The following is a 26284-nucleotide window of genomic DNA, read 5'->3' on the forward strand; positions in this document are numbered from 1 at the left end:
AGCACCGCCTCACCACCTCGTCACCCTCGTGCGGCCGTGCAAGGCTGCCCAGCTCGCTCTCAGCCATGCTCAGACCAGGTTGAGTCTGTCAAAACAGCCGCCCACGATGTGCAGCCGCGCCACTGTCATCAGCTCCTCCTCGTCGCCGGACCCCGCGCGCCGGCTTGCCCGGCCCTCGCCCTCCTCCTCACCACCACACCGTCGACATGTCACAGTTCCCGCCCTCGTTCAAGCCAGTCGAGCACTCGATCCCGCACTCGTGCGCGCCCGACGACCTGCCGCCGTCGTCCCTCTTCGCCCTCGCCTCTTCCCCACCTTCGTCCGGCTCCGACAAGCCCGTCCTCGTCCTCCTTCACGGCTACCCGCAGACACACACCCTGTGGCAGCCCGTCTCTGCATGGCTCGACGCCAACACCGACATCTTTGCCCGCTACCGCGTCCTCGTGCCCGACCTCCCTGGGTCCGTCCTCGTCTCCCTCCTCCGCGCGGGCTTCGGTCGCGACCTGCGACCCTGACTCGCGCCTTCCCTCGCACAGCTACGGCAAGTCGCGCAAGGCCGTCTCGCCCGACGGCTCGCACGAGGCCAACTCGAAGCGTGAGATGGGCAAGGACATCCTCGCGCTCGTCGACGCCGTCTGGCCCGCCGACCGGCCCAAGGTCGTCCTCGTCGCCCACGACCGCGGCGCTCGCGTCGCGTACCGCCTCGCCAAGGACTCGCCCGACCGTGTCGTCGGCCTCAACGTCCAGGACATCGTCCCGACCGCCGAGCAGTTCAAGCGCTTCACCTACGACCACCACCGTCACCTCGCGACGTTCGGCTACTACCACTGGATCTTCCTGGCGACGCCGGCCCCAATGGCCGAGATGCTCCTCCTGTCGACACCCGACATCGCGCCGCAGTACGCCCGCTACAGCATCTCGTCCTGGACCGGCCCGGCGTTCCGCTCGTCGACGCACAAGCTCTCGACGCCGTACGGCGACGTCGCGAGCCCCAACTACGCCGTCGACCTCATGGACTCGTGGTGCCACCAGTACCGCGACCCCGACGTCGTGCGCGGCTCGCTCGAGGACTACCGCGCCGGCGCGACCATCGACCTCGACCATGACGAGGCCGACGGCGAGCCCGACGGCGAGGGCCTCCGCGTCAAGTGTCCGCTCCTCGCGCTGTGGTGCGCCGGGCTCGAGCGCGCTGCGGCGCCGGGCGAGGACGTCAAGCGGACGTGGGAGGCGCGCGGGCCGCGCGAGGAGGGCAGGACGAGGGCCAAGCGGGTCGACACCGAGGGCGTCGGGCACTTCCTCCCCGTCGAGGCGCCCGAGGAGGTCGGCAAGGAGGTGAGTGAGTGGATCGAGCGGTTCTTCTGAGGTCGGCGAGTCTGCAACGAGCGTCTCTTTGGTCGTGCGAGCCGTTCTCTCGGCGAGAGGGTCGCGCAAGCTCTCGTTGCCTCTCTCGCTTCGCCGCTTTACTCGTGCAAGCTGTTCAGTCATGTTCGCCCCTCGTTGCCTCCCAAAGAGAGCGAGGAAGAGAGCTGAGCGAGGCGAAGTTGGTCGTCGTCGCCGCCAGATCCTCGTCTCGCTCTCACCCGCATGGCTACGCTCGAGCTGCACGAGAGCGCAGTCGGTGCACCCAACCACGGCTCGCACACGCTCGCTGCTGCCGTCCTCGACTCTCGCCCCGTCCTTGTGCGTCCTCGCTCCTCATCTGTTCCCCCACCTCCCGACTCCGCCTCCAGCCGCTGACTCGCCGCACGAGGGACAGGTCGCCGCCGTCGGAGCACGAGTCGACCTCCTCGACGAGAACTGCAAGCTCGTGCACGCGCTCCCTCTCGAGCACGCGTTTCCGGGTCGGACGGGCGACGATCAAGTCGAGGCGGTCGCGGTGGATGGCCCTTCAGCTCAGGTACGCCCCCTACTCTCTACTCTAGCCACCGAAGAGCGAGCTAACCTGCCGCCCCTGCAGATTGCAGCTGTCTCGAACCGGCGGGTCGCCGTGTGGTCGACCGGGCGAGGCGGCACCTGGAGGGTCCACTCGAGCTTCGTCGTGCAGCATGACGTGCGCGCGCTCGACTTTGTCCAAGGTGCGCACCATCTCTCTCTGTCACTCCCCGGAGCCGGGCAACAACCTGACGCCGCTCCTGTCGCAGGTCACCTTGTCGTCGCAGGAGACGGCATTTCGCTGTGGGCGCTCGACCAGGCGTCTGCGCTCCCGACCTGGGCCAAGATTGGCTTCTTTCTGTGCGTCTATCTTGACGCAGAGCTCGAGACGGGAACGGGCACTGACCCGCCTTGATCCCGCAGCTCGACAACCCCTGTTTCCCTGACTCGTCTCTCGCCATCAGCTCTCGTCCTCGCGACGGTCGCTGCAGTGAGTTTGCGCCACTCTCACTCGAGTCGAGCCACCCTGACGCATCGATACAGTCCAGCAGCACGGTCCTCCTCCACAACATCGTCCCCAAGACGACGGCGACGCCTAACCGCCTCGAGTTCCGGTCGCGAGCTGCGCACTCGATCCGCATCCGCAACGTCTCGTGGCGAGCGAGCGACAACCTGTCCGAGTGCTTCCGTCTTTCTCCAGATCCTGGTGCGCACGAGCGAGGGAGCCGGACTGACAGTCCCTCGCCCGTCGCAGTTCCGGCCCCGTCCTGTTCACAGAGACGGTCGACGGCGTGTTCCGCATCTGGGGCTGCGTCATCGACGAGCCCGACTTCTTCTCCCTGTGGACCTCGCTCGACGTGCACACGGCGCTGCCCAAGCAGGTGCCGCTCGCGACGTGCTACTGGCGCACAAAGGAGACCGAGGCGGGCAAGGGCACGCCGCGAGGCGGCACCGAGGACGAGTTCGTCACCGTCTTCATCGACGGCTCGGTGCACCTCACGACCGTGTCCAACTTCGACTGCCGCCCTCCCGCCTGCCTCGTCCAGTCGACCTCGACCCTCCAGCAGCACGTCTTCTCGCCGACCCAGCTCGCCAACTTTCGCCACACGTACCTCCTCCCGTCGCGTAGCGCGAGCAACGCGTTCCACCTCGTCGGGCGCTGCGCACGCAGTACGCTCGTCCACGCTCGCGCGACCGTCCCGTCGTCGGCGCTCGTCGCGGCGTCGATTAAGCAGCACGCGTTTCACGACGAGGCGCGCAAGCCGCCCATCAGCGTCGTCGGCAAGGTCGTCCAGGTGCGGTCGACGCTCGGCGGGGCGGCGGCACTCGTCGTTGGCGAGGGAGGGAGGGTCCAGAGCTGGACGGTGGACGAGGACGAGGCCGCCACCGAGGCGTACGTCGCCGAGGCGGGCATCGCGCAAGACGCTCTCGTCACAACATGGCTCGATGGTGCGTCTCGACTTTCTCTCGACACTGCGTCGACGCGGACCCTGACCCGCCCTTGCCGCGCACAGGCCGCATGTTCGCTGTCGGCTCGGGTCGCAAGCTCAGCATCTTCAAGTTTCGCCGGTCAGGCCGCCTACGCCTCTTGACGACCACCTCCCTTCCATCCACCATGCCCACTCGCTCCTTCGACCGCGCCCTCGCCTTCTTCGTCGCTCGAGCCCGCCCCGACTCGCTCTCGACCACGATCACGGCCGTTCTCGCCGACGGGTTCGCCCTCGACTGGGTCTACGACCACAAGCTCAAGACGCTGTCGCCCACGGGCGAGACGCACCTCGGGCCGGCGACGTCATCGTCGACGAGCGCGATCAAGCTCGTCGTGCCGCTCCCGCCGGCAGGCGACGATGTCGACGCCGTCGCGCTCCTCGCGATCGACGAGCAGGGGACGATGCGCAGGTGGGTGACGAGGCTGAGTGAGCCGGGAGAATCGTGGGCGCGAGAGGGCGAGGTGAGGACGGGCCTGAGGGGGATCGACAAGGTCGCGAGCGGCGTGGACGGGACCTCGGCTGTCGGTGCGTCCTGTCGTCCTCCTTCAGCCTTTTCCCGCACTCGTCATGACTCATCAATGACCTGCGCAGTGTCGAGAACGGGCGACAAGTGCCGCCTGTCGATCTGGGACCCAAAGGCGTCCGAGTTCAGCTCCGGCGAGCAGTTCTGGATGGACCTCGAGTGCGTCCTCGTCCCTCTCTGCCTCTCGTCCCCCGTGTACAGTCTCTGATCCTATTCCTCTCACGCAGGGAGCCTGTCGTCGCCATCGAGTGGTCGCCCGACGGCCAGACGCTCGCCTTCGCGACCGAGCACGAGGTGTCGCTCATGAGCGCTCAACTGCTCAACGACCTGAGCGGCGCACCTGGCTGGGCGACCTACGCCAACATCCGCATCGACACGTGCGTCTCCTCCCCCTCGCTCTCTAGCGCAGAGCCTGACTCGCTCGCTCGTCCGCAGCGTCCTTCCCGCACCCATCTCGACCCTCGCCTGGCTCGGCTCCAGCCTCATCCTGTCGGCCTCGGACCACCTCTTCTTCTACTCGTCGCGCCTCTCGACCGGCCTCGACGCACACGGCCTCGCCGCCAGCCGTTGCGCGCCTTTGCCGCTCCACCACCCTCAGCTCCTGTTCCAGGCGCTCCTCGAGGGCCACTTCGACGCCGTCGTCCGCATCTTGTCGGGCCTGGCGGCCGAGTTGACGCACGACGGGACCTTGACGCCTGTGTCGGCGCGCGAGAAGCCCGAGGTGCTCACGCTCGACGCCTTTTTGCGGCATCCGAGCGTGGGATCGAAGGTGCGCCCGGACCCCTCTTTTCGCCTACCCTCTCGTCCTTCTCGTGCACCTCACCGACGTCGCTCTCTTCTTGCAGGGCGAGGCCGCCAATGACGTCTTCTCCGCCCTCACGACCTCGGACGAGCGCGAACCGTGCGCCCATGCCTCCCCGTCGCCGCGCCCTCTCGTCCTCGCCTGACACACTCTCTTCTGCGCGCAGGTCGAGCCCGCAAGTGCACCTGTCGCAGGACGACATCACGAGCTTGGTCGCCGCCCTCAAGAAGCGGGCGATGCGCGGCCTCAGCAAGCTCGAGCACGAGCACCTCGCCGTCGTTGCCCAAACGGTTTTCGAGGTGCGTCCTCGCCGCCTCTCTTCTTGGTGCGCCCACCCTGACCTCGGGAACGTCGCGCGCAGACCCAGACCCGCACTGGCTCGATCGACGACAACGGCCTGCGCTACCTCGTCTCGATGCGCTCGTTCTACCTGTACCGCGACTCGTGGCCGCCCTCGCCTCCTTCCTCGACGCCGTCCGACGGCCACGCCGGCCCCTGGATCCTGCGCCTCAAGTACCGCGACATGGTGTGGGCCTTTCACAGCGAGGGCCAGGACCTGCTCCTCGACGAGAGCGTCAAGACGGCGGGCGGCAAGCTCACGTGGGCGACCGCAAGGACGCTCGGCCTCGCGCTCTGGGTCAAGCCTCAAGATATGCTCGTGCGTCCCCTCTCTCCCTCTCTGTCCTCGTCCCTCAGGCGGTCCCCCTCTCTCGACGCAAGCTGACACCCCCTCGGCCGCCAGGTCCGCACGATGGAAACGATCGGCCGCACCGAGTTCACGCGCGATCCCGACGACCGCGACCCGATCACGGCCATGCTCTTCTACCTCGCCCTGCGCAAGCCGCACATCGTCCGCACGTTCTGGAAGCAGGCGACGGGCCACGGCGACCAGCGGCAGATGCTCAAGTTTCTCGAGAACGACTTCGAGCTCGCCAGGTGGCGCACGGCGGCTAACAAGAACGCGTTCGTGTTGCTCAGCAAACAGCGATTCCGTGCGTCCTGCCTCTCTCCCTCGTCCAGCCGGTCCCTTGCCCCTTTCGACCCGTGCCCGGCGAGCACTCGCTCACGGTCGTCCTTCCACAGTCTTTGCCGCCTGCTTCTTCCTCCTCGGCAACAGCCTCAAGGACGCCGTCAGCGTCATTCTGCGGCAGCTCAACGACTTTCAGCTCGCCGTCGCCGTCGCGAGGACGCACGAGGGCGGGACGGACGGCCCCGTCTTCCGGTCCATCCTCGAGGACACGGTCATCCCGCGCGCTTTCGAGCGAGGTCATCGATGGCTCGGCAGCTGGGCGTTCTGGGTCATCAATCGGCGGGACCTCGCAGTACAAATCATCGTCGTCCGTCCTCTTTCCTCCCGTCTCTCTTTCTGCCGCCCTCGACGGCCTCGCCGAGCCCTGCCTGACACTCGCCGTCCCACGCAGACGCCTCTTTCGCAGCTGTCCGCACGCCTGCCGTACCGCGTCACGCAGGTGACGCAGCCGCCGCGCGAGGACCCGGCGCTCCTCTTCCTCTTTGCCCAGCTGCGCAGCTGGTCGCTTCAGACGGTCAAGGGCGCTATCGCCGTCCCAGGCAAGACCGAGTTCAACGTGCGTCCCGCCTTTCTCGTCGTGTCGTTGTCTCGTGCGCAGAGGCCTGACTCTGCCCTCGTCGCCGCCACAGTTCGTCCTCCACATCTCGCGAATCCTCTGCCGTATGGGTACGCTCGCTCGTCTTGCCCGGCTCGCCCTCAGTCCGTTCAATACTGACTCGCGCTTCTGCCCTTGCAGGCTGTCACGTCCTCGCCCTCAACCTCCTGCGCAACTGGCACTTCCTCCCGGCGACCATCCACTCGTCCTCCGACACTCGTCCTTCCCTCCGCCACGCTCTGCGCCGCTCCTCACTCCTCCTCGCCTCGACCAAGCTCGACCTCGACCTCCCGCCGTCCAACCTGCCGAGCCGAGTCGCGTCGCCCGCACCGCCGTCGACCGCCGAGGACGACGAGAAGGAGCGGCAGAAGCGCCAGTTCCGCGAGGTCGTCAACACGGTCAAGGTCGAGGCCAAGGCGCCGGCCGAGTTTAGCTTTGACGCGTTCGCCTTCTAGCAGCTGGGCGAGGTGGAATCGAGCGAGATCTCTCAGCAACAGCGTTTCGCGGCGAGCGAGAGCGCTTTCGACGTCCGATCGTCTCACAGCTCCATTGCTCGATCGCCCGGCCGAGCAGATTGTCGATCTCCGACCCTCTCTCGCTCGCTCGCTTCCAGCGTCGAGCCTCGGGCGGACGCTGGTCCGCACGAGCCTCTCGAAGCCATCCAAGCTCGCACTCCACGGCCGGCTCGCGCTTGCTCTGCACCCACCGTCGCCATCCCTGGCGAGGGTCACCTCAGCGGCTCGCTGCTTGCTCAGCCACGCGACTCGAGCTCGCCGGTTTCTTCCGCTCGCACGCCATCGTCGGCTGAGAAGCGCGGGGGAAACCTCGAGGCGAAATTTGGCGATGAAGGGTCGGCTCTCCCTCCTGCTGCACAAGCTCGTACACACGCCATGTCGACCTCGCTCGATCTCGAGAAGGCGCACTCGCCGTCGGCGGGCTCGCAGGGCGGCCCCGACGACGACAAGGAGGTGGCGCCCTCGGAGGCGTTGCCGACCGACGTCGTCTCGCCTGAGCATCTCACGCGCGCTCTCAGCGCTCGCCAAGTGTCCATGATCGCCATCGGTGAGTCCTATTTCTCTACCGGAGGAGGGAGGCGCTGGGAGACGCGGGCGGCGAACGCAGCTGACGAACCGTCCGACGCGGCGCAGGCGGAACCATCGGCACGGTGCGCCCTCTTCTCTCTCTCTGTCGACGGCTGAGCGGTGACACTGACAACGAGCGCACCCGCAGGGACTCTTTCTCGGCACCGGGCGCAGCCTCGTCAACGGTGGACCGGCGTCGCTCCTCATCAACTACAGCATCGTCGGCGCGCTCGTCTACTTGGTCATGCTCTGCCTCGGGTGCGTCAGCCTCTCTCTCTTTTGTGACCGAGGCCGAAGCTGACCTGATCGCGCCCACAGCGAGATGGCCACCGAGTTTCCGCTCGCCGGTTCCTTCACCACGTACGCCGCGCGCTTCGGCGACCCGGCTCTCGGCTTTACTATCGGCTGGAACTACGCGTTCAACGACGCAGTCTCGACTGCGGGCGACCTCACCGCGGCACAGGTGCGTCCGCTCGTCCTCTTCCTCATCCCTACTCTCTGCTTCTCTCGCTCTCGAGACTAGCGCGTACTCACCCTCTCGCTCTTCGCCAGGTCCTCATCGGCTACTGGACGCCCAAGTACAACTGGCTGCCGTCGCTCCTCTTCCTCTTCTTCGTCGTCACCGTCAACCTCGTCCACGTCCGAGCCTATGGCGAGGTGCGCCGGTTTCTCTCCCTCGCCCGGTCACGACCAGCCCTGACACTCGCCCACACAGCTCGAGTACTGGCTCTCGCTCCTCAAGATCGTCGCGATCGTCATCTTCTTCTTCCTGGGCATTGCCGGTTCGTCCTGTTCGACCTTCGCAAGTTGGGTCTTGACCGGTTTCTAACCATCTCTTCTGGCGCACAGTCAACGCCGGCGGGAACGTCGACGGCGAGTACAGTGCGTCCACTCTTCCCTTCTCGAGCGTGTCGAGTCGCGACAGTCGCTGATTGGCCCCTCCCGCAGTCGGCGCGCGGAACTGGACGGTCGGCGAGGCGCCTTTCGTCAACGGCTTTGCGGGCTTCGCCTCGCTGTTCGTCAACGCTGCGTTTGCGTACGGTGGCACCGAGAGCATCGGCATCGTGCGTCCCCAGTCTCTCTCTCCCTCTGTCGACGCCTCGTCCACTGACCCTCGTCCTTCCTCCTATTATAGACCGCCGGCGAGACGAGGAACCCGGCGCGCAACATGCCCAAGGTCGTACGCAATGTCTTCTGGCGCATCATCATCTTCTACCTGAGCACGGTCATCATCATCGGCTTCAACATCCCGTACAACTACCCCAACTTGTCGACCAAGTCGACCCAAACCTCGCCATTCACCCTCGTCTTCCAGATGGCCGGCGCCAGTGCGTCATGCTCTCTTCTGCCCACCTCTATCGCACTTGACCTGACATGTCGCACCCTGCAGAGGCCGGCGGCTCGTTCATGAATGCTGGTGCGTCCCTCGCCCGCCTCTCGTCCACCTTCTCAAGTCGAGACTGACCTTCTTTTCCAGTCGTCCTCACCTCTGTCGTGTCGGCGGCAAACCACGCCCTCTTTGCGGGCGCACGCGTCCTGTACGGCCTCGCCGTCATACGTCAAGCGCCGGCCGTTTTCCGCAAAACGAACGCCCAGGGCGTTCCATGGGTCAGCGTGCTCGCCATCGCGAGCGTGTCCCTCATCCTCTTCGGCGCCAGCTTCCTGCCCGGCGGCGCGAGCCAGATCTTCTCGTGGTGCCAAAACCTGGTCGGCGTGCGTCCCTCCTTCCTTCGCCCTCCTTTCCCTTTCCCCTTTCCTCCTCGTCGGGCTCCCGCATCGTCGTCTCATCTTGGCACGACTTCCTGACCCTCTCGCTCTTTCCACAGGTGTCGAACCAGCTCGCGTGGCTCACGATCGGCATCACGTCGACGCGTTTCCGCTGGGCGTGGGCCGCTCAAGGCCGGTCCGCCTCCGAGCTGCGCTTCCCCAACCCTGCCGGCAAGTGGGCCGGCCCGGTCGTCGTCGTCGTCACGTCCTTTATCATCCTCGTCCAAGGCTGGTCCGTCTTCCGGCCGCCGTTCGACGCGGTCGGCCTCGTCGCCAACTACATCGAGCTCCCGATCTTTGTCGCCCTGTACCTCGTCTTCCGGCTCGCCAAGTGGGGCAAGGTGCGCACGCCGAGCCTCAAGGAGATCGACCTCGACACGGGGCGGTACGTCAACACGGCCGAGGACGACAAGGACGACGAGGACCGGGCGGCGCGAGAGAGCGGGCGACTCGGGTGGGCGTGGAAGGCCTGGGGGTGGATCGCGTAGAGCTCGAGCCCCTCTCGGGAGACGTTAGAGCGCATGTACACTATCCCTCGTCGCTCTCCCTGTTCCGCACTCTCCCGAGAGCTTGCCGAGAGAGCGCGAGTCGTCGCACGGACCTTCTCTCGCCACGCTCTCGCTCTCTCGCCACGCTCTCGCTCTCTCGCCACGCTCTCGCTCGAGCGCCACACTCTCGCAGTACACAGTCGGCGAGGACAAGATCTAGTTGCACCGTGACGCTCTACGCCGCCCGGATGCGCATGCCCTTCCTCCCGAGCGCGAGCCACAGCCCGACGGCGAGCGCGCCGAGCGCCATGCCGCTCGTGAGGACAAACGCCTGGGCGTAGCACTGTCGGCCGAGGGTGCAGGTGCCGGCGGCGAAAGATGACGAGGGAGAGGGCGGGGAGGAGAGGACGTGCGAGTCGTAGATGCGGCCGAACAGGAGGTTGGTCATCTGCCCTGCGGACGTGCACTCGAGGGTCAGGTCCCGGTCGACGACGCATCCGAAAGAGAGAGAGAGAGAGGACGGACCAAAGAGTGCCGGGGCGAGGGCGAGGAACCCGTTGGTCTGCGAGAAGCTCTTGAGCCCGAACCGCTCGAGGCCGACGATGCCGCTGATGCCAAACAGGCACCCGTGCGCGAGGCCAGTGAGCGCGGTCGCGGCCCACAGGTGCTCGGCACGCTCGGTTCGGAGCGCGACGAGCTGCGACGCGACGAGGATCGTCGCCGTGAGCGGGAGGAAGGCGACGCGCGGGGTGCGAGGGAGCGGGCGCGGCGGCGAATGGAGGAGCGTGTCGGACAGGAAGCCCGACAGGAGGCGCCCGAGAAAGTTGAAGATGCTGAGGAGGGACACGAGGCGCGACTGGAGGAGCGCGACCGAGGCGGGTGCAGCGGCGGGCGCGAGGTGGAGGAGGGACGGGTCGGCGGTGCGGGTCGCGAGCGCGAGAGAGCGCACGACCGTGCCGAGGTTGTTGATGTCTATGTGTCGTGCAAGATAGTGAATCTCTCTCGTTCGACGAGGCGGCGCGAAAGGAAGGGAGAGTCAGGGACGTACAGCACAGCCCAACGCCGGCGCACAGCCCGTTGAACCCAAAGATGAGCCAGAAGTCGAGCTCGCGCAGCAGGGCCCAGCCGGCAATGTTGCGCTCCTGCACGCTCTTGGTCGAGTCGCTGCGCAGGAGCGGCGTGCGCTCGGTCGAGGGTGGGCCCGGGCTCGCGGTCGAGCGCGGAACGACGACGACGGCAGGCTCTTGCGGCGCATGCTGGTCGGCGTCAGGGAGCGCCGCCTCGACCTCGACGGGCGCCTCGTCGGCCGCTCGGTCCTCGTCCAAGTTCGAGTCGGCCGCTCGGGGCGCGAGCGGGACAGGCCGCACGAACACGAGCCCGACGGCCGTGCTGAAGAGGCTGCCGAGGGCGAGAAGGAGGAGGAAAGCGGGTGTCGCGTCGAGACTGGCGCGAGAGTGGAGGAAGAGGGACGAGAGGGTCGAGTCTGCGAGACGCGGTGGGGGTTTAGGAAGGTCAGTCAGGCGGCGACGAGGGGACGAGAGGAGGGCACGGGCGCACAGAAGAAGGCAGAGAGGCCGAATGCCGAGAGGACGACCGAGAGCGCCGCAGCTCGTCGCTGTGGAGGAGAGGCTCGTGAGCTGTCGATCGCGGTCCAGAGAGAGAGGGAGAAGGGGGCGCGCCTTCTTGAAGCTCCTTGCGACGCTGTTGCCCGCCGAGCTCAGCCCAGCAGTCGAGCCTGCGAGACGTGGCAAGGGTGAGCAAGGACAAGGCGTGCGAGCGGACGAGGGCGACGAGGACGCACCGATGCCCGTGAGCAACTCGGCGGCGACGAGTCCCGGCACGCCGAGGCGCGCGTAGAGCCCGTTCGCGACATGGCCGCTCAGGTAGAAGGCGCGAACGACGAGATCTGCGAACGTCGGGGCAGAGTCAGAACGAGTGGCAGGAGGAAAGAGGAGAGGGAGGCGACGCACAGCCTCCGGTGAGGGCGACGGCGGCGAGGATGAGGGTGGGCTTTGGGCCTCGTCGGTCAACGATGCGGCCGATGAAAGGGGCTGTTGCGAGAAGAGTCAAGGTGAGCAGGGCCAAGAGAGGGCGAGGGAGAGAGGGAGGACTCGCAGCTCAAGTAGACGCCCAAGTTGCCGGCTGCGCCGACGATGTTGGTCTGTGTTGACGACAGTCCGAGGCGGTTGGCGAGCTGCGGTGCGTAGGCTCTGTTTGAAGGGCAGTGTGCAGGCAAAGGAGGGAGGTGGGGCGAGAGAGAGAGAGGTTGGTCAGCACCTCGGGGTTTGGAAAGGAGGGGAGGACGAGGGCGAGGGCGCACGAGTAGCAGTAGTTGAGGCCGCACGAGATTGCGACGACAGTCGCTGCAGCGAGGACGAGGTAGCGACCCATGGCTTGCGAGGCGATGTGGAGAGCGCTGTCGACCAGAGGAACGAGGTGGGGTCGCAGGAGGTCGACGAGAGGATGAGCGACGAGGGGGCGAGCCGGGGCGCGACTGGTACTGGCGGGTCTGGCGAGGCTGTGTGGGTAGAGTGCAGGATCAAGCGGCTCAACAGAGGCTGAGGGTCGAGTGGCCGGCGAGGGTGGTTCGGCTCGTCCTCATCATCTCGCCGAGCGACTCTCGGTCAGCGACGCAGCTCTCTCCCGTCCAACGTCGCACGTGTGGCCGTGTGCTGCCTGCGTGTGCCTTTCGCCACCCTGGCTGCCCGCGCATCCCTCGCCCGCATCGCGTCGCACCCGCCGCACCCGCCCCTCGTCCTCATCGGCCCCGCTCGCCTCGCCGCACCCCGACACGACCTCGACCCGACCCGCACACACCGCGCACCGACTCGCACCCGCACCCTGCACTCGTCCACGACCCGACCCGCCCCGCCTCAAAAGGCCTCGCTCCTCCCGCGACCCGGCTCATCCGCCGCCGTCTGGGCTCGTCACCTCCCCGCCTCGATGGCACCCGCCAAGCACCGCTACGCAGGGCCACAACCAGCCTGCCCACCTTCGCTCGACCACCCACCCCCGACCCTCTCTCAAGACCAACTCGCCGTCCCGACCACCGAGCTCTACTCGGCCGCACTCGAGCACGCCTGGCGCCAACTCGACCCCTCTTCGTCGTCGTCGTCACAGCGGCCAACACCGGCCCGCGTCGACCAGCTCGAGCCCCGCCCCGATGACCCCTCGCGCCCGCGCCCAGTCCACCACGGGCCCTACGCCCTCGTCCGCGCCCAGCTCGACTGGACCTACCACGTCGTCCCGAACCGCGCCCGCCAGCACCTCCAGGACGAGATCGTCACCCGCGTCCTCGAACAGCGCCTGCGCGAGTGCGACGAGGCCGGCGACGACGAGCCGTGCCGGGTCAGCGAGCGCCGCGAGGCCTTTGCCCAGCAGGAGCAGGACCCGGACGGCGTGCGCGGTGTCAGGAGCGACGACATGGGCCGCAAGGCCGGCGACAGAGAGGAGGACCGCCCTCTCGCGCTCTTTACCGCCGGGTCCGTCTCCCCTCCTTTCTCCCTCCCCTCGCGCGACCTTGCCCGACTGACCTTCGCTTCCCCTCTCTCTCCGCAGCGGCATGGGCGCCGGCAAGGGCCACACGCTCAAGGAGCTCCTCAAGTCGCACGCCGTGCGCCTCCCGCGCAACACGGTCTGGATCGACCCGGACGCCCTGTCGCGCATGCTCCCCGAGCGCCCGCAGTACGTCGCCCACGACCCAGAGAACGCGAGCGCGCTCCTGCACCCCGAGGCGAGCCTGCTCCAGGAGGTGTGCGCGAGCGTCGCGAGGGAGCAGAGGCGGAGCTTGGTCGTCGACGGGAGCTTGACCGACTGCGGCTGGTTCGAGGGCTTCATGCGGTGCGTCCCACCCCCCCCCTCTCTCTCTCGTTCTCTTCGTCGAGGAGGACACGACTGATTCATCGACGGTGGGTGCACAGGAAATACCGCGAGGCGGGCTACGACTGCGAGATCCTCTTTGTCGTGCGTCCCTCTCTCCCTCTCTTCTCCCTTTCTTCCCTCCTCCCCCTCTCGCGCTCCCCCTCTCGCGCTCCCTCTACTCTCGCCTTGCACGCTCCGCGTCCCTCCACCCTCACTCACTGACGAGCTTCCTCTCGCACTTCCTCTCGCACGCGCGCAGTCGGCGCCCGAGGACGTCATGCTCCGCCGCGCCGAGAAGCGCGCCAAGTCGACGGGCAGGGTGACGCGGCCCGAGGCCATCAAGCGCAGCAGGATCAAGAGCCCCGAGTGCGTCACCAAGCTCAGCAAGCCTGGGCTCGTGCGCCGGTGCGTCCTCCCGTCCTCTCTCTCCTCCCCTCCTCGCGCCTGCCGTGTGCGGCCCGCAGGACCTCGCCGCTCACGGTCCTCTCGCCCCACAGCGTCCGCCTGATCGACAACTCGTCCGACACGTCGCCCGCATCGACCATGTACGACTCTGCGCTCGACCCGCTTTGGCCCGGGTCGACCCCGACGCCGTACCACGACCCGACCGCGTCGCCGTCGCTCAGTGCGGCCGGGCGCGAGCGCGGCAAGGACGTCAACGAGGGCGGGTGGGTCGACGCGAAAGGGTTTGTCGAGGGGCGGCTCGAGCAGGGCGAGGATGGGCGGGTGCGCGAGAGGAGGGGTGCGGACGCGCGAGGGGGAGCGGGAGCGGGAGCGGGAGCTGGGGGCGAGGGACGGGCAAAGGGCGAGGGCAAGCTGTAGACGGAGCCATGCAGTCGACGGTAGACGAGCTGGCGGGCGTGCGCGTGTGCGAGACTGCGTACGAGCTGCGGCTTCCTCGAGAGTGACTGCTCGTCGAGCTGCCCTGCTCTCAAGCTCTCGACAGAGCTCTCGAGAACTCTCGGTTGTACGCTGGTGACAGAAAGCCATTGCGCTCGTCTGTGCGCGATCAAGACCTGAACGCCCTCCTTCCGCCGTGGAGAAGGAGGGGGAAAGAGTTGAGGGAAGGACGCGGCCGTGCCGTGTGGCTGGAACTTGCCGAACAAATGCTGCAGGGTCTGCGCAGGCGCGACTGTCCAAGCTGGTGGCCGGCGGGCGCGAGAGCGAGTGAGAGGAGGACGAGCGAGAAGACCAACAGCTCGCGGTTCGCATCACCCACCTGCCAGCTCGCACATCGCGAGCCAGAGCACCACGTCACCTCGCTGAGCCCGCACCCGCCGCATCCGACCCGGCCTGTGCCTGTGCCTCAGCCCCTCGCCTGCCGCCGCCGCTCCCCACCAACACGCGTCGGTCAACCTCGCTCGACACGACAACCTCGGGCAGCCTCGCGACAGCACTCGAGCCACTTGATCGGCATCTATCAGCCGGTCCAGCCGTGCGCCCATCCGCTCTCGCCGCGAGCGCCCCTTGGAGCGCCTCCCCACCTCCGCCGCCTCACCAGCCAGCGCCCATCTCGCCCCGTCATGGACCGCCCGCCACCACCGCCAGCCCGTCCTGAGCGCTCAATTCGGCGACCCGCAGGCGCGACCCCGAGCCCGGCGACCCCTCAAGGCGCCGGCGACTCGGGTCGCTTCCCAGGTGCACCACCTCGCATCGGCGTCAGCGCGCCCGCCCCGAGCGCCGAGGGCAAGAACCGCCGCATGATGGACCAGTTGCGCCGCGGCGGCGTCGACTCGCCCAACTCGCCCAACCTGTCGCCCAACCTCGGCGCGTCCACCTCGTCGTCGACCGCCGCCCCGTTCGCCTCGGGCAGCGGCGGCGCCGCCTCGCGCCTGTCGCCCATCCCGTCCGGCAGCAGCCCGCGCTTCGACCACGACCGCCACCACGCGTACGACGACGCCTCGTCGAGCTCGTCGTCGCGCGCCGGCTCGCCCGAGCCCGACTCGCTCGTCGTCCCGTCGGCCCTGAGCGACGCCATCAGCGCCTTCTCGCGCGCGGGTGCACGCCGCGCCGACGGTCGCCGAGGCGGGCTCGCCGACCAGGGCTTCGACGTGCCGTCGCAGCGCGCCGGCGCCGGCGCCGGCTCGGGCGCGAGCAGCCCCGAGGAGGAGCTCTCGAGCGCGCAGCGCGGCCTCGCGCCCAAGCGCGCCGTCCTGAGCCCGGACGACTACCCGGACACGGCCGCGTTCCGCGAGGTCGACGAGGCGCTGCGGCGCGTCCGCGACGAGTGGCCCGCGCTCGTTCGCGGCACGAGCCTCGCCGGCCAGCTCGACGGCGAGTCGGACCTCGACGGGCCCGACTTCGACCCGGTCCAGCTCGCGCTGCACTTGCTCGACTCGGGCGGCGCGGCGGCGGGCCGGCGGCCGAGCGAGAACATGGCCGGCGGCGGCGGTGGCGGCGGCGGGCGGCAGCTGAGCGGGTTCCTGCGCCTCAAGCAGCAGCTCGACAACGCCATCAAGAGCACGCTCTCGCCGGCGCTCAACCCGGCACCGGGCACGGCCGCGACCGGCGGCGGCGCCGACCCGCACCGCGCGTTCGAGAGCGCCATCACGACGCACAACGCGACGCTCCAGGCCCTGTCGGGCGCGCAGAAGCTCATCGGCGGCATGCGCACCGACCTGAGCGGGACGAGGGAGAAGCTCGAGGGCAAGGGCAGGGAGGGTCTCGCGGGCATGTACGCGAGGTTGGGCATGCTGGAGGAAATGGGCGGGCTCCTCGACGAGATGTACGTCCCTCTTTCTCTCTCGGCGTCCTCACTCTCTCAAAGAGCCCTCTGTGCCCCATCCGAGTCTCACTGACTCTGTCTGCCCGCAACAGCGACTCGCTTCTGCGACTTCCACCGTCGCTCGAGGCGCTCCTCGCCGAGAAGCGCTTCCTGAGCGCCGTCGTCCTCCTCGTCCGCTCGGTCAAGGCGCTCCACAAGCCCGACCTGCTCGAGATCGGGGCGCTTGCCGACCTTCGCGCCTGGGCCGTCGCTCAAGAAGGGGTGCGTCCAGCGCCGCCCGCCTTCCCTGTCCCGCCCCCCTCGCTTTACGAGAGCGAGCCGAACTGACGGTGCTCCTTCTTCGTGCCGCACAGGTCGTCCTCGAGATCCTCATTGAGGAGCTCCACAACCACCTCTACCTCAAGTCGTTCTATACCGACGTCCGGTGGAAGCCGTACACCCGAGGCCAAACGTCCTGTGCGTCCCCTCGTCTCGCCCGATGCGACGCCCGCACTAACTCGCCCGCCCCCTTCTCCTTTTTCCTTCTCCCTCGCAGTACCGCTCGTCGACTTTGGCGACGACGCCGAGGCCGCCGCCTCGCTCGCCGCCGCCGGCGACGCCCAAGCCCGCATGTCGGGCCGCTCGACGGCCCGCCTCCCGCGCCTGTCCAAGCTCCAGCGCTTCCTCCAGGACCTCGCGCTCAAGCCGTCGGGCGCCGACCCGACCCTCGACGAGGTCGTCGAGGACCTCCTCCTCGGGCCTGACGAGGCGGCCGACCAGGACGACGGGCTCGGCTTCGGCGGGTCCGCCTCGCTCGGCGCGGGCGAGACGTTCGGCACGTCGGGTGACAGCAGCTCGGCGTCGGCGGCGGGCGGCTCGGACAGCGCCGGCGGTGCGCGGCGGCGGCGGGCGAGGGAGAGGAGGAGGAACCCCGAGGCCGACAGCTTCAGCTACATCGAGATGCTCCTCGAAAGCCTGTCGGCCCTCGGCAAGCTCGGCTTTGCGGTCGATGCGCTCGGGCAGAGGGTCCAAGGCGAGATGTTTGCGCTCGTTGAGGCGACAGTCGACGAGGTCGAGGAACGGTGCGTCCCTTTCTCTCTCTCTCTCTCTCTCTCTCTCTCTCTCTCTCTCTCTCTCTCTCTCGCCGCCTCTCTCTCCTCTATCCGCAGCGCACGTGCCTCGTGTGCGGCGCAGTGAAAAGTGCTCACGACCCTCGACGTCCGCAGCAACGACTCGTCCAAGACGTTCGCCAGCTCGGCCGGCGTCAACCGACCGACCTCCTCCCTGTTCAACCCGCCATCGCCCAACCCGAACGCCTCTTCCTCTCACCCTCTCGGCTCCTCATCATCGGCGGCAACCGGCTCGTGGACGACCGACGGCGTCGCCGCCCTCTTGCGCCTGAGCGCCAGCGAGACCAACACGCTCGCGAGCAGCGTCGAGACGCTGCGGGATCTGTTCTGGACGCTGTACAGCAAGATGGACGCTGTTCTTCAAGGGTTTCGCGTCGCCTACGAGGTGGCAGCAAGGATCGCCGAGGTGCGTGCTCGACGAGCAATTCCCCTTTTTCTCGCCCTCCCTCCCCTGCCCCGAGAGACAGGCCCTGACCCGCCAGAACATCCTCTCACACAGCGTCGCGACTTCAAGGAGGGCTCTCTCATCAAGGACTGGAGCGGGTCGCTCGTATTCTCCCTGCTCCACGTGTGGAAGCCCGTCCAGCAGGAGGTCCGCGCGCTCCTCCACGACTACCTCACCGACGACCAGAGCGGCACCGTCAGCGCCCGCAACCCGATCGCGAGCGTCAACGAGGTCCTGCGCTTCCCTCGGCCGAGGGACGGGTCAAAAGTGCGTCGAGCTCTCGTCCGCCCGGTCGTCTCTCCCCTCGAGCGGTCCCTGACGGTCGTCCCCTCTCCCCTGCCTGCAGCAAGTGTTCAAGTTCGCCGACTCGGACCTCCAGTCGTCGCACGCCCTCCTCAAGGCGCACGAGGACTCGCTCAACGCGGCCATCAAGTCGGCCGTCCCGGGCCTCATCACCGACGGCGCGCCGTCGACCACGACCACCTCGGCGCTGATTGTCGCCTCGATGGACCCGTCAGCCGGGCGCAGCTCGGGCCTCAACGGCACGCACAAGGCGCTCGTGCCCGCCGACGCCTTCAACGTCTCGGTCCTGTTCGGCCCGACGCTCGCCTTCCTCGACCGCGTCCGCGAGGTCATGCCCGGCGGGCTCATGGGCGAGGACGAGACCAACGCGAGCACGGGCTTTGGCGGGTTCCTCGACGAGTTTGTCCTGCGCACGTTCCTGCCGCAGCTCGAGGAAAAGGTCGCGAGCGTGTTCCACCAGGCCGTCGGCGGTCCGTCCTCGTCCTCCCTCCCTCTCTGGATCCTCCTGCAGGTCCCTGACGTCGCACCCTCCCACAGGCATTGACGCGTTCCAGGAGGACCCGAACTACAAGCGTGTCTCGCGCGTGCCGATCGTTCGAGTGCGTCCTCGGACCCTCCTTCCTCGTCCACTCGTCCCGCATTGACCCTCCTCTGCGTTTCGCTCGCAGTCCGTGTCCAACCTCATGCTCCTCATCTCGTCCCTGTGCTCGATGCTCAGGGCGACGCCGTTCCACCGCGAGAACTACAGCCAGCTCATCGTGAGCGTCATCCACCAGTTCTACCAGCGGTGCTTCGAGCGCTACAAGGGTGCGTCCCTCCTTCCTCTCCTCCCCTTCACCCTCGACTCGAAGTTCTCGAGACTGACGACGAGTGCGGCCCTGTCGAGCGCAGACTTGACCGCCCGAGACGCGCCCGACTCGAACGGCTCGTTCGGCGGCACGACGCCGACCGCGACGCTCGGACCGCTCAAGCTCGCCGCGACATGGGCCGACATGCCCGAGCTTCACGCCTGCCTCACAGAGCTGCGTGGCGTCTCGGTCCGTTCCCTCCTTTCTGTCCTCGTCTCGATCGACTGGCCGCCCGACTGACGCGCCGTCACCGTCTGCAGCCCAAGGACTCGACCAAGCTGCGCGAGGTGCTCGAGAAGGAGACCAAGATCGAGCTCGACCGCAAGCGCAAGGCGAGCGTGCGCGAGGACGACCTCATCAGCCCGAGCAAGAAGATTTGGGCACTCGCGACCCTGTACTCGAGCCTTGTGCGTCTCTCTCTCACTTCTCTCGCTCGCGGTCGCGCAGAGCCCGGTCATTGACATACATGGTCCTTCGCTCCGCAGGACTGGTTCATCCTGCACGTCTCGGCGCTCAAGGCGACCGGCGAGGCGGTCGCGAGCCCGGCAACGAACGGGTTCGCCGCGGCTTCTCGCCGCCCGCGCGAGAGCGGCTACTCGTTCGCGAGCAGCTCCGACGCGAGCCCTTCTCTGGCGAGCCGGGAGATGGACGAGGAGGGTGTGGCGGCCGGTGCGGGACCGAGCGAGGGCGGGAGCGAGACGGGGGCAGACGGGTTCGTCCTGCCTTTGACGAGCGAGATGGCTCGGTCCGTCCCCTCTCCCTCTTCTCTGCGTCTGTCGTCCAGCCTCGTGCGGCGGTGACTGACCCAGGCGGCCGCGCAACAGCCCTTTCGAGGACCTCCTCACCTCGTACCGCCAGCTCGCCAACATGGTCCTCTTCACGCTCCGCCTCGAGATCCGCCTTCGCGCCATGCACTTTCTCGACAAGGCGACTCGCGACGGCGTCTATCAACTCGCCGAGGACATCCAGGAGCCCGACCCGAGCGTCGTCGACCTCAACTCGGACCTCGCCGAGTGCGACGACATCGCCGCCGGCACGCTCGCCGACGTGGAGCGCAGGTGCGTCAACTCGTTCCCCTCGCTCGAGCCCGAGAGAGCGTGTCCTGACCCTGCTCGCGCCCGCAGATACATCTTCGAGGGCCTGTCGCGCCTCATGGACGAGTTGCTCGTGCACAACGCGCGCTACATCCGCCTTGCCAACAAGTTCGGCCAGGCCAAGATGCTCCGCAACATCCTTGCGCTCCAGCAGAACCTCAAGAACCTGGGCGACACGCCGCTCGACGTCGACTTTGAGCGCAGTCGGCGCTTCTGGGACCTCTTTGCCGCAGGGCCAAAGGTGCGCCCTCCTCTCTCTTTGTCTCTCTTCCTCTGTCGGCCCTCGGTGCGCGGTATCGACGGTCGGACTGACCGTCGCCGTTCACCTGCAGGCCATGCTCGACCTCGTCCGCAAAGGCCAGGCGCACTACGACTTCGACGACCTCAAGGCCCTCCTCAACCTGCAGTGCGGCATCGACCAGTCGTCCAAGGACGGCGGCATCCCGGCAGGCCCGAACGGTGCGGACGGCGGGCCTCTGAGCGCGAGCGGTGACCGCAATCGGCGGCAGTACAACGAGTACCTCATCGTGCGTCCCGCGTTTCTCCCCTCTCCTTCTACGTCGCGCTCTCCCACGTGTCCGAGACTAACTCGCGCTTGGTCCGACTCACAGGAGCTCTTCTCGCTCGACCCGACTGGCGGCATGGCGGACGACTGAGGAACTCGTGCTCGGGCACGAACGGAGCGAGGTGGGAGCGAGTACGCAGGACGTGCAACGGCGAGCAATATTTCCTCGTGTTGCTCTCGAGAGCTGTCGCGAACGTGCGTACCGGTCGAGCTCGAGCTCGCAAACGAGAGCAACCTTGACCTTCTCAAACGGAGAGTTGCTCAGGAGACCGCCCCCAGCTCCTCCTCTTGCGTTCTGTTTCGAGCCCAGACCTGTCGAACGACTCTCTCTGCGAGTGTCGAGCAGCCCAGGCGAGAAATGGAAGCGAGAGCGAGTGAGCCCGTCCTCCTTCAGCCCGAGCGACCCTGTGGACGACACTCGAGCCTGCCACGCTCCTTCTTCGGGCTCGAGACGGTCGTCCGTCGCTCCCGAGCCTCTCTGAGCATCGGTCGTCGAAAGCGAGAGCCGAGAAGAGCTCGAGGAGAGGAACGCGCCGACCTTCTCACCTCGAACCCACGATCTCTGGTTGACCATTACAAGCCCCTTGACCATTGCGAGCCATTTACGAGCCTGTAGTCGAAGACCAGCGCCGTAGCCACTGGGCCACGCAGCCGACGTTGTTGCAGTGGCAAAATTTTGGAGGTCACGACCCGACCAGGCTTGACGCTGCGAGGAGCCGCGACGAAAGAGCCATTCTGTGAAGAGCCGTCCGCGAACTGTCCGCAGACACAGACATGGTGGTCCGTCGACGGACGGACGCACGTCTGGCGCCACGTCAGGCTCGGAAACGAGCTCCCCCTCGCGCGCGTCTGGCAGCTCTCGTGTGCACTCGCCGATTTGCACTCGCGCGAACCTCGGCTTTACGACGCGGCGAGTTGAGGAGGCGCGAGAGGCCGTCCGCATGCGAGGGAACGTCCGTCGGTCGCACGCGCCTGCGCTTCTCGAGCCGCACGACCTGCTCCTTGCCCGTCCCCCGCGGGAGCACTATGGCGTGCCAAGCGAACGCGCAGCAGAGCGTGTGCACTGTCGAGAGCACGTCGCCGGACGCTGGCAAAAGCGAGGGATGCGTGCTCGAGAGAGAGGGTCCGTGCGAGCCGGGTTCGAGCGAGCCAGCTTAGAGTGAGCCAGCTTCGAACGAGCGGCGACTCGAGGACGGCGCCGAGTCGCTGCCGTCGACGAGCAGCTGTCGAGCAGAGTACGACGAGAGCGCGACTGGTTACAGCGCCGATTGCAACAGAGGGAAGGCTCGAGCGACAGATTACAGAGCGGCTCGCCGAGCGCACGAGTAGCAACGTCGACCCTTGCAAAAAACAATAGCGAAGCGCGCCCACTTTCGTATTCGACAGCAAAAGGTCGACGTCGCGAGCAAAAGATGGGGGGCGCGAACCCCAACTTCGACGTTCGTAGTGCGCTGCGATTCTTCCGCCTCAAACCGGTGCACCAAGCCGGCGAGGGAGTCCTCGAGATCACTACTATGTCAGGTGGACGGCCTGCTGTAAGCAAGGCTAAGCAAGGCAGTATGTAATGGCCGTCCGGTGGTGCGATGAGAGAGAGCCGATGAACCCGGCTCGTTCGACAAAGGAAAGGTCGACTTTGACAACGCGCGCAACACGCATTCGGGTCGTCACCTTCTCGGTCCTCCTGCCTCCCCCTCGCCTCGGTTCGACTTGGGAAGGTCACGAGCGACTCGGGCCTTTTCTGCTGCATGCCTAGAGACCCACGGAGCACGATAAGTGCGACGAGGCGAGGCGAGAGCGCGAGACGAAGCGACACGAGGCGGGCGCGCGCGCCGCGGCGCCTCGGCTCGTCCCCACCTCCCCACTTTGCTCTCCTTCTCTCTTTTGCCTCGTCACAGCTACACAGCGTCCCTGCGCGAGCTCGAACGTGTCGTTGACGCATAGCTCGGTTCGGCCGCGAGCGTGTGAGAGAGCGCGAGAGTGCGCGGCCAGTCGGCGCTTCTTTGCACTTTCTTCCTCCCGCTCGCCCTCGCAGACTCGGGCGGGCACATCGAGCAAAGATGAGAGGGGTCGTGCCCGACGTCGAGTACTCGTCCCGAAAGGTCGAACGAGCAGCGGAGCATTGAGCGAGAGCGAGGCATGCTTGCAAGAATGCTCGCTTCGTCTTCCTCGTCCTCCTCCTCCGCCTCGACTCGTGCGAGCGCTGTCTCGAGCCGGTCGCCGAGTGAACTTCAAGCTCGTACGAACGCCTCGAGAGCCAAGACGAGCATTAGAGAAGCAGCAAGGAGGACAGCCTGTCGCACGCGCCGACCTTCTCAAACGCACAGTTGCTCAGGAGACCGCCCCCAGCTCCTCGTCGTGCGCTCTGATTCGAGCCCAGACCTGTCAAACGACTTTCTCTGCGAGCGTCGAGCAGCTCAGGCGAGAGGTGGAAGCGAGAGCGAGTGAGCCCGTCCTCCTTCAGCCCGAGCGACCCTGTGGACGACACTCGAGCCTGCCTCGCTCCTTCTTCGGGCTCCCGACGGTCGGCCGTCGCTTCCGAGCCTCTCTGAGCATTGATCGTCGCAAGCGAGAGCCGAGAAGAGCTCGAGAGGAGGAGCAAGGAGAGGAAAGCTTCTCGCGCGAGCCGGCCTTCTCAACTCGACCCGCCGCCAGAACGAGGCTCGACCCGCCGCTAGAACGAGGCACAACGGGAGGCCAACGCGAAAAAAAGATGAGCGAACCTGGCCAGGTTGCGTAAGGTGGTGGGTTGACGGCGGAGTACCGAGCGCGAGATATTTCTTATCCCGGGGCCACCATAAGCCGACTAGCGATACTTCGCGCTGCTCGTACTCCTGTGTCGTTGTGGCGACGAAGTTCTGTAGGCAAGACTAGGCAAGGCAGAGACGTCGTGATTCCACGGGGCGGTGGCAGTTGAGTAGAATCGAGCCATGGCCTGAGCCGGTTTGAGCAAGGAAAGGTCGACTTTGACAACGCGCGCAACACGCACTCGGTCGCTCGCTTTCTCGGTCCTCCTCCTTCACCCTCGCCTCGGATCGCTTCGGGGTCAACGCGAGCGACTCGGGCCTTTTCTGCTGCATGCCTAGAGACCCACGGCGCACCATAAGTGCGAGGAGGCGAGGCGAGAGCGCGAGAGGAAGCGACGCGAGTGGGGCGCGCGCGCGCCGGCGACTCGCCTCCTCCCGACCTCTCTCCTTTCCTCGCCTCGCCACGGCTGCACGGCGTCACTGAGCAAGCTCCGATGCGTGTCTATGCACAATTTGAGTCCCTGTCGAGCGCTTCGGCACCTGTTGAGAGCTGAGAGGCCCGTGCGCGCCTGCTGGCTGCACTTTTCGACCAGCATGGCATCTTTTGTGCCGGTCAAGCGAGAGACAGCCAGCCTCTAGCACGCTCGAAAGGGAGCATCCAGCTCGTCCAGATCAAGAGAGAGCACACGGGAGAGCCTGGACGCGACAGCAGGCGCCGTCCGGAAGGCGAGGAGCGGAGCGACGAGCAAAGCGCGGGCAAGTGTCGTTCTAGCAGGCTTTGCAGTGCTGCACTCTTGTGAAGCCAGTCCGACTTCAGCTGCCTATCGTCGCTGGGGATAGCGCACGGCGCGCAGCCACGAAGCTCGGACGGAAGAGGCTCGAGCGCGAGCTCTCGGCCAACACTTGCGGCGCAGCATCGGCGCGGTTGCAGCGCTCCGGCGGGGCTAACGAGGCAGCCTCAACCACAACGCCAACGAAGCTGCTTTCCATGGCGACAGGGTGTGGCGCCGCGCTCAGGGAGCAAAAAAAGGATGGAGCTGAGGGGGTTTGAACCCCTGGCCTTCTCTACGATGGTACCTAGAGGCACTGCAAAAGAGACGCGCTGCCACTGCGCCACAGCCCCAGCTGCTGGGAACCAGAGGAGTAGCAGAAACACCCACTCGAAAGTCGAAAAAGCCGGTCGGATCGCGAGGAGGGCCGTCGACGAGGACGAGGCCTGCGCCGGCCCGCACGCTCGCTCTGCCGCTCTTTCTCATGCTCTCGCAGACGCCGGCAGTGCGAGAAAGGACAAGGCTCCGCTGCAAAAGACTCGAACCGACGACCTTCTCAAAACAGCCGCCCGAGCACGCTCTCGAGCTGGCCCTCGTCCCGCCGCAGCTTCTTGCTCACGTCCACCGCCTCGCGCTGCCGGAACTCCCGCTTCCTCTTCTCGCCGGCCTTGGCCTCCTTGCCCTCGCCCTTGACGGCGCCCGCTGCTGCCCCTCCTGCTCCTGCTCCGGCGGCCCCACCCTTGCCGCCCTTGGCGCCCGAGCTCTGCGCGCGCGAGGCCGCCTTCTCCTCGATCTTCTTGCCCACACGAGCGCGCTCGACGGCCGAGAGGTAGGCCTCCTGCTCGGTCTTGGAGTGCGAGAGGTGGAAGCGCAGGAGCGAGGTCTGGGTCGCACGCTCGAGGGCTGTTGAGGTCGAGGGGAGGGGATGAGGCGTCCAGCACGACGGTGCGGGGTCGAGGAGGGTGGCGGAGGGGTCCGACGGTGGCGGGCGAGACGGTTGGAGGAGAGGGGAGGTGGAAAGGAAAGGCGAGGACCGTGAGCGCTCGAGACGCCGAAAGCCAACGAGACACCGAGGGGAACGAGAGACGCACCGACTTGCTCGCTGAGCTGGTCCCACCGGAAGCGAGGCAGGTACTTCATCGTCCAGACGTCGTCGTGCCAGCGGTCCGACTTCTTGCCGCCTGCGCGAGGAGGAGTGAGTGCACGGTACCTGCAGCGACCGCGCGCTCGGTCTGTCGCACTCGTCGAGACTGACCTGGAACGCGGAAGAAGAACTTACCGATCGTCTGCGCGTTGAGCATCTCGGCGACCGAGCGAGCGACGCGCTTGTCGAGGTACTCGACCCAGCCCTCCTTGAAGTTGTGCGACTGGTGGCGCTCGCGCTGCTTGTGCTTCTTGCGTGCCGAGATCTCTGCAGGCGTGTACGGCATCGAGTCAGGGTCGCGTTCGTGGCGGAAGACGAGGAGGAAAGCGAGAGCGGCAACGCACCCTTGTTGGCGTCGGCCCGCGCAAGGTAGATGCGCCCGACCTCGCCGAACGCCGACAGGAGGTGCTTGACCTTGCCCGGACCCATGCCGGGCGGGATGCGCGACAGGTAGACGAGCCCGGGCGTCTTGGCGTTCTTGCCGCCGGACATGGAGCGCGGAAGGAGGTGGGCGGGGAGGGTCGTCTTTGCGAGAAGGGCGCGCTCGTCGAGCTCGTCGTCGGCGGCTCGAGGCTCTGCAACGGGCTCCTCGCCGCCGTGCTGAGCAGCCGCATCCTCGTCGAGGTTGGCCTCGCCGTCGTCGCCTTGGTCGACGGCCGGCTCGACGTGGTCGCCGTCGGCCTCGTCGAGGAAGGCGGCGAAGCGGGTGTCGGCAGGCTCGGTGACTCGAGGCTCGTCGTCGTCGAGCGTCTGCTGCGAGGTCGAGGGTTGAGGCGGTGCAGGGAGCGAGGTGCGCTTCTTCTTAGAGGGCGCGGGCTTGCTGGCGGGCTTGGCCCCAGGTGCGGGCATGCTGTGGCGGCGAGGCATGCTCGTGCAGGTGTCGGTGCGGCTCTGTGGCTCGGCAGCAGGTGCGGCAGGAGTAGTCGAGACCAAGCGTTGGTCGAGCTTGGGAAGCGGTGGAGAGTCGACGGCGAGGGGTCCGCTCTCTCGCTCTCCTCCACGGCTAGCTGCTCTTCTGAGAGCCCGT

General features: G+C 67.1%; 7 protein-coding genes and 1 non-coding gene across 8 annotated transcripts; 5 read left to right on the top strand and 3 right to left on the bottom strand.

Annotated features, from left to right (window-relative positions):
* Positions 1 to 206: 206 nt before the first annotated feature.
* Positions 207 to 1362, top strand: RHOBADRAFT_56055 (uncharacterized protein; the record flags this gene model as incomplete). Its single annotated transcript, XM_018418158.1, has 2 exons — positions 207 to 460; positions 537 to 1362. The coding sequence occupies 2 exons, from the start codon at positions 207 to 209 to the stop codon at positions 1360 to 1362; spliced, it is 1080 nt and encodes a 359-aa protein (XP_018268291.1).
* Positions 1363 to 1584: 222 nt separating this feature from the next.
* RHOBADRAFT_56056 (uncharacterized protein) lies at positions 1585 to 6807 on the top strand (the record flags this gene model as incomplete). Its single annotated transcript, XM_018418159.1, has 19 exons — positions 1585 to 1680; positions 1757 to 1897; positions 1958 to 2075; positions 2142 to 2232; positions 2296 to 2362; positions 2416 to 2552; positions 2627 to 3321; positions 3387 to 3887; positions 3954 to 4044; positions 4113 to 4262; positions 4321 to 4654; positions 4731 to 4786; positions 4854 to 4986; positions 5049 to 5345; positions 5430 to 5679; positions 5771 to 6024; positions 6109 to 6273; positions 6347 to 6383; positions 6454 to 6807. 19 exons carry the CDS (start codon positions 1585 to 1587, stop codon positions 6765 to 6767), a joined length of 3927 nt encoding a protein of 1308 aa, XP_018268292.1. The 3' UTR covers positions 6768 to 6807.
* A 395-nt stretch (positions 6808 to 7202) lies between these two features.
* RHOBADRAFT_39685 (uncharacterized protein) lies at positions 7203 to 9707 on the top strand (the record flags this gene model as incomplete). The annotated part of the gene is made up of 12 exons (XM_018413643.1): positions 7203 to 7374; positions 7461 to 7477; positions 7543 to 7652; positions 7713 to 7857; positions 7947 to 8051; positions 8110 to 8176; positions 8244 to 8276; positions 8343 to 8458; positions 8530 to 8722; positions 8785 to 8811; positions 8872 to 9107; positions 9221 to 9707. 12 exons carry the CDS (start codon positions 7203 to 7205, stop codon positions 9647 to 9649), a joined length of 1650 nt encoding a protein of 549 aa, XP_018268293.1. The 3' UTR covers positions 9650 to 9707.
* Positions 9708 to 9884: 177 nt separating this feature from the next.
* RHOBADRAFT_56058 (uncharacterized protein) lies at positions 9885 to 12040 on the bottom strand (the record flags this gene model as incomplete). Its single annotated transcript, XM_018418160.1, has 9 exons — positions 9885 to 10102; positions 10175 to 10621; positions 10698 to 11132; positions 11207 to 11264; positions 11350 to 11384; positions 11451 to 11555; positions 11620 to 11700; positions 11824 to 11843; positions 11970 to 12040. 9 exons carry the CDS (start codon positions 12038 to 12040, stop codon positions 9885 to 9887), a joined length of 1470 nt encoding a protein of 489 aa, XP_018268294.1.
* A 552-nt stretch (positions 12041 to 12592) lies between these two features.
* RHOBADRAFT_56059 (uncharacterized protein) lies at positions 12593 to 14359 on the top strand (the record flags this gene model as incomplete). The annotated part of the gene is made up of 5 exons (XM_018418161.1): positions 12593 to 13131; positions 13208 to 13489; positions 13570 to 13612; positions 13770 to 13915; positions 14008 to 14359. The coding sequence occupies 5 exons, from the start codon at positions 12593 to 12595 to the stop codon at positions 14330 to 14332; spliced, it is 1335 nt and encodes a 444-aa protein (XP_018268295.1). The 3' UTR covers positions 14333 to 14359.
* Positions 14360 to 15033: 674 nt separating this feature from the next.
* Positions 15034 to 20770, top strand: RHOBADRAFT_56060 (uncharacterized protein; the record flags this gene model as incomplete). The annotated part of the gene is made up of 16 exons (XM_018418162.1): positions 15034 to 16235; positions 16328 to 16496; positions 16589 to 16691; positions 16771 to 17296; positions 17441 to 17750; positions 17844 to 18056; positions 18136 to 18562; positions 18630 to 18691; positions 18761 to 18899; positions 18984 to 19129; positions 19201 to 19347; positions 19426 to 19685; positions 19765 to 19998; positions 20065 to 20275; positions 20367 to 20561; positions 20646 to 20770. 16 exons carry the CDS (start codon positions 15034 to 15036, stop codon positions 20688 to 20690), a joined length of 4389 nt encoding a protein of 1462 aa, XP_018268296.1. The 3' UTR covers positions 20691 to 20770.
* A 3605-nt stretch (positions 20771 to 24375) lies between these two features.
* RHOBADRAFT_t130 lies at positions 24376 to 24466 on the bottom strand. Its single transcript has one exon. It is a non-coding gene; the product is annotated as a tRNA-Ala (tRNA).
* Positions 24467 to 24621: 155 nt separating this feature from the next.
* RHOBADRAFT_56061 (uncharacterized protein) lies at positions 24622 to 26160 on the bottom strand. The gene is made up of 4 exons (XM_018418163.1): positions 25602 to 26160; positions 25369 to 25524; positions 25205 to 25294; positions 24622 to 25016 (listed from the first exon to the last, which is right to left on the bottom strand). The coding sequence occupies exons 1-4, from the start codon at positions 26122 to 26124 to the stop codon at positions 24670 to 24672; spliced, it is 1116 nt and encodes a 371-aa protein (XP_018268297.1). The 5' UTR covers positions 26125 to 26160; the 3' UTR covers positions 24622 to 24669.
* Positions 26161 to 26284: the final 124 nt, after the last annotated feature.

This window comes from Rhodotorula graminis (genome assembly GCF_001329695.1).
Source record: "Rhodotorula graminis WP1 unplaced genomic scaffold RHOBAscaffold_16, whole genome shotgun sequence".
Lineage (NCBI taxonomy): Eukaryota > Fungi > Basidiomycota > Microbotryomycetes > Sporidiobolales > Sporidiobolaceae > Rhodotorula > Rhodotorula graminis.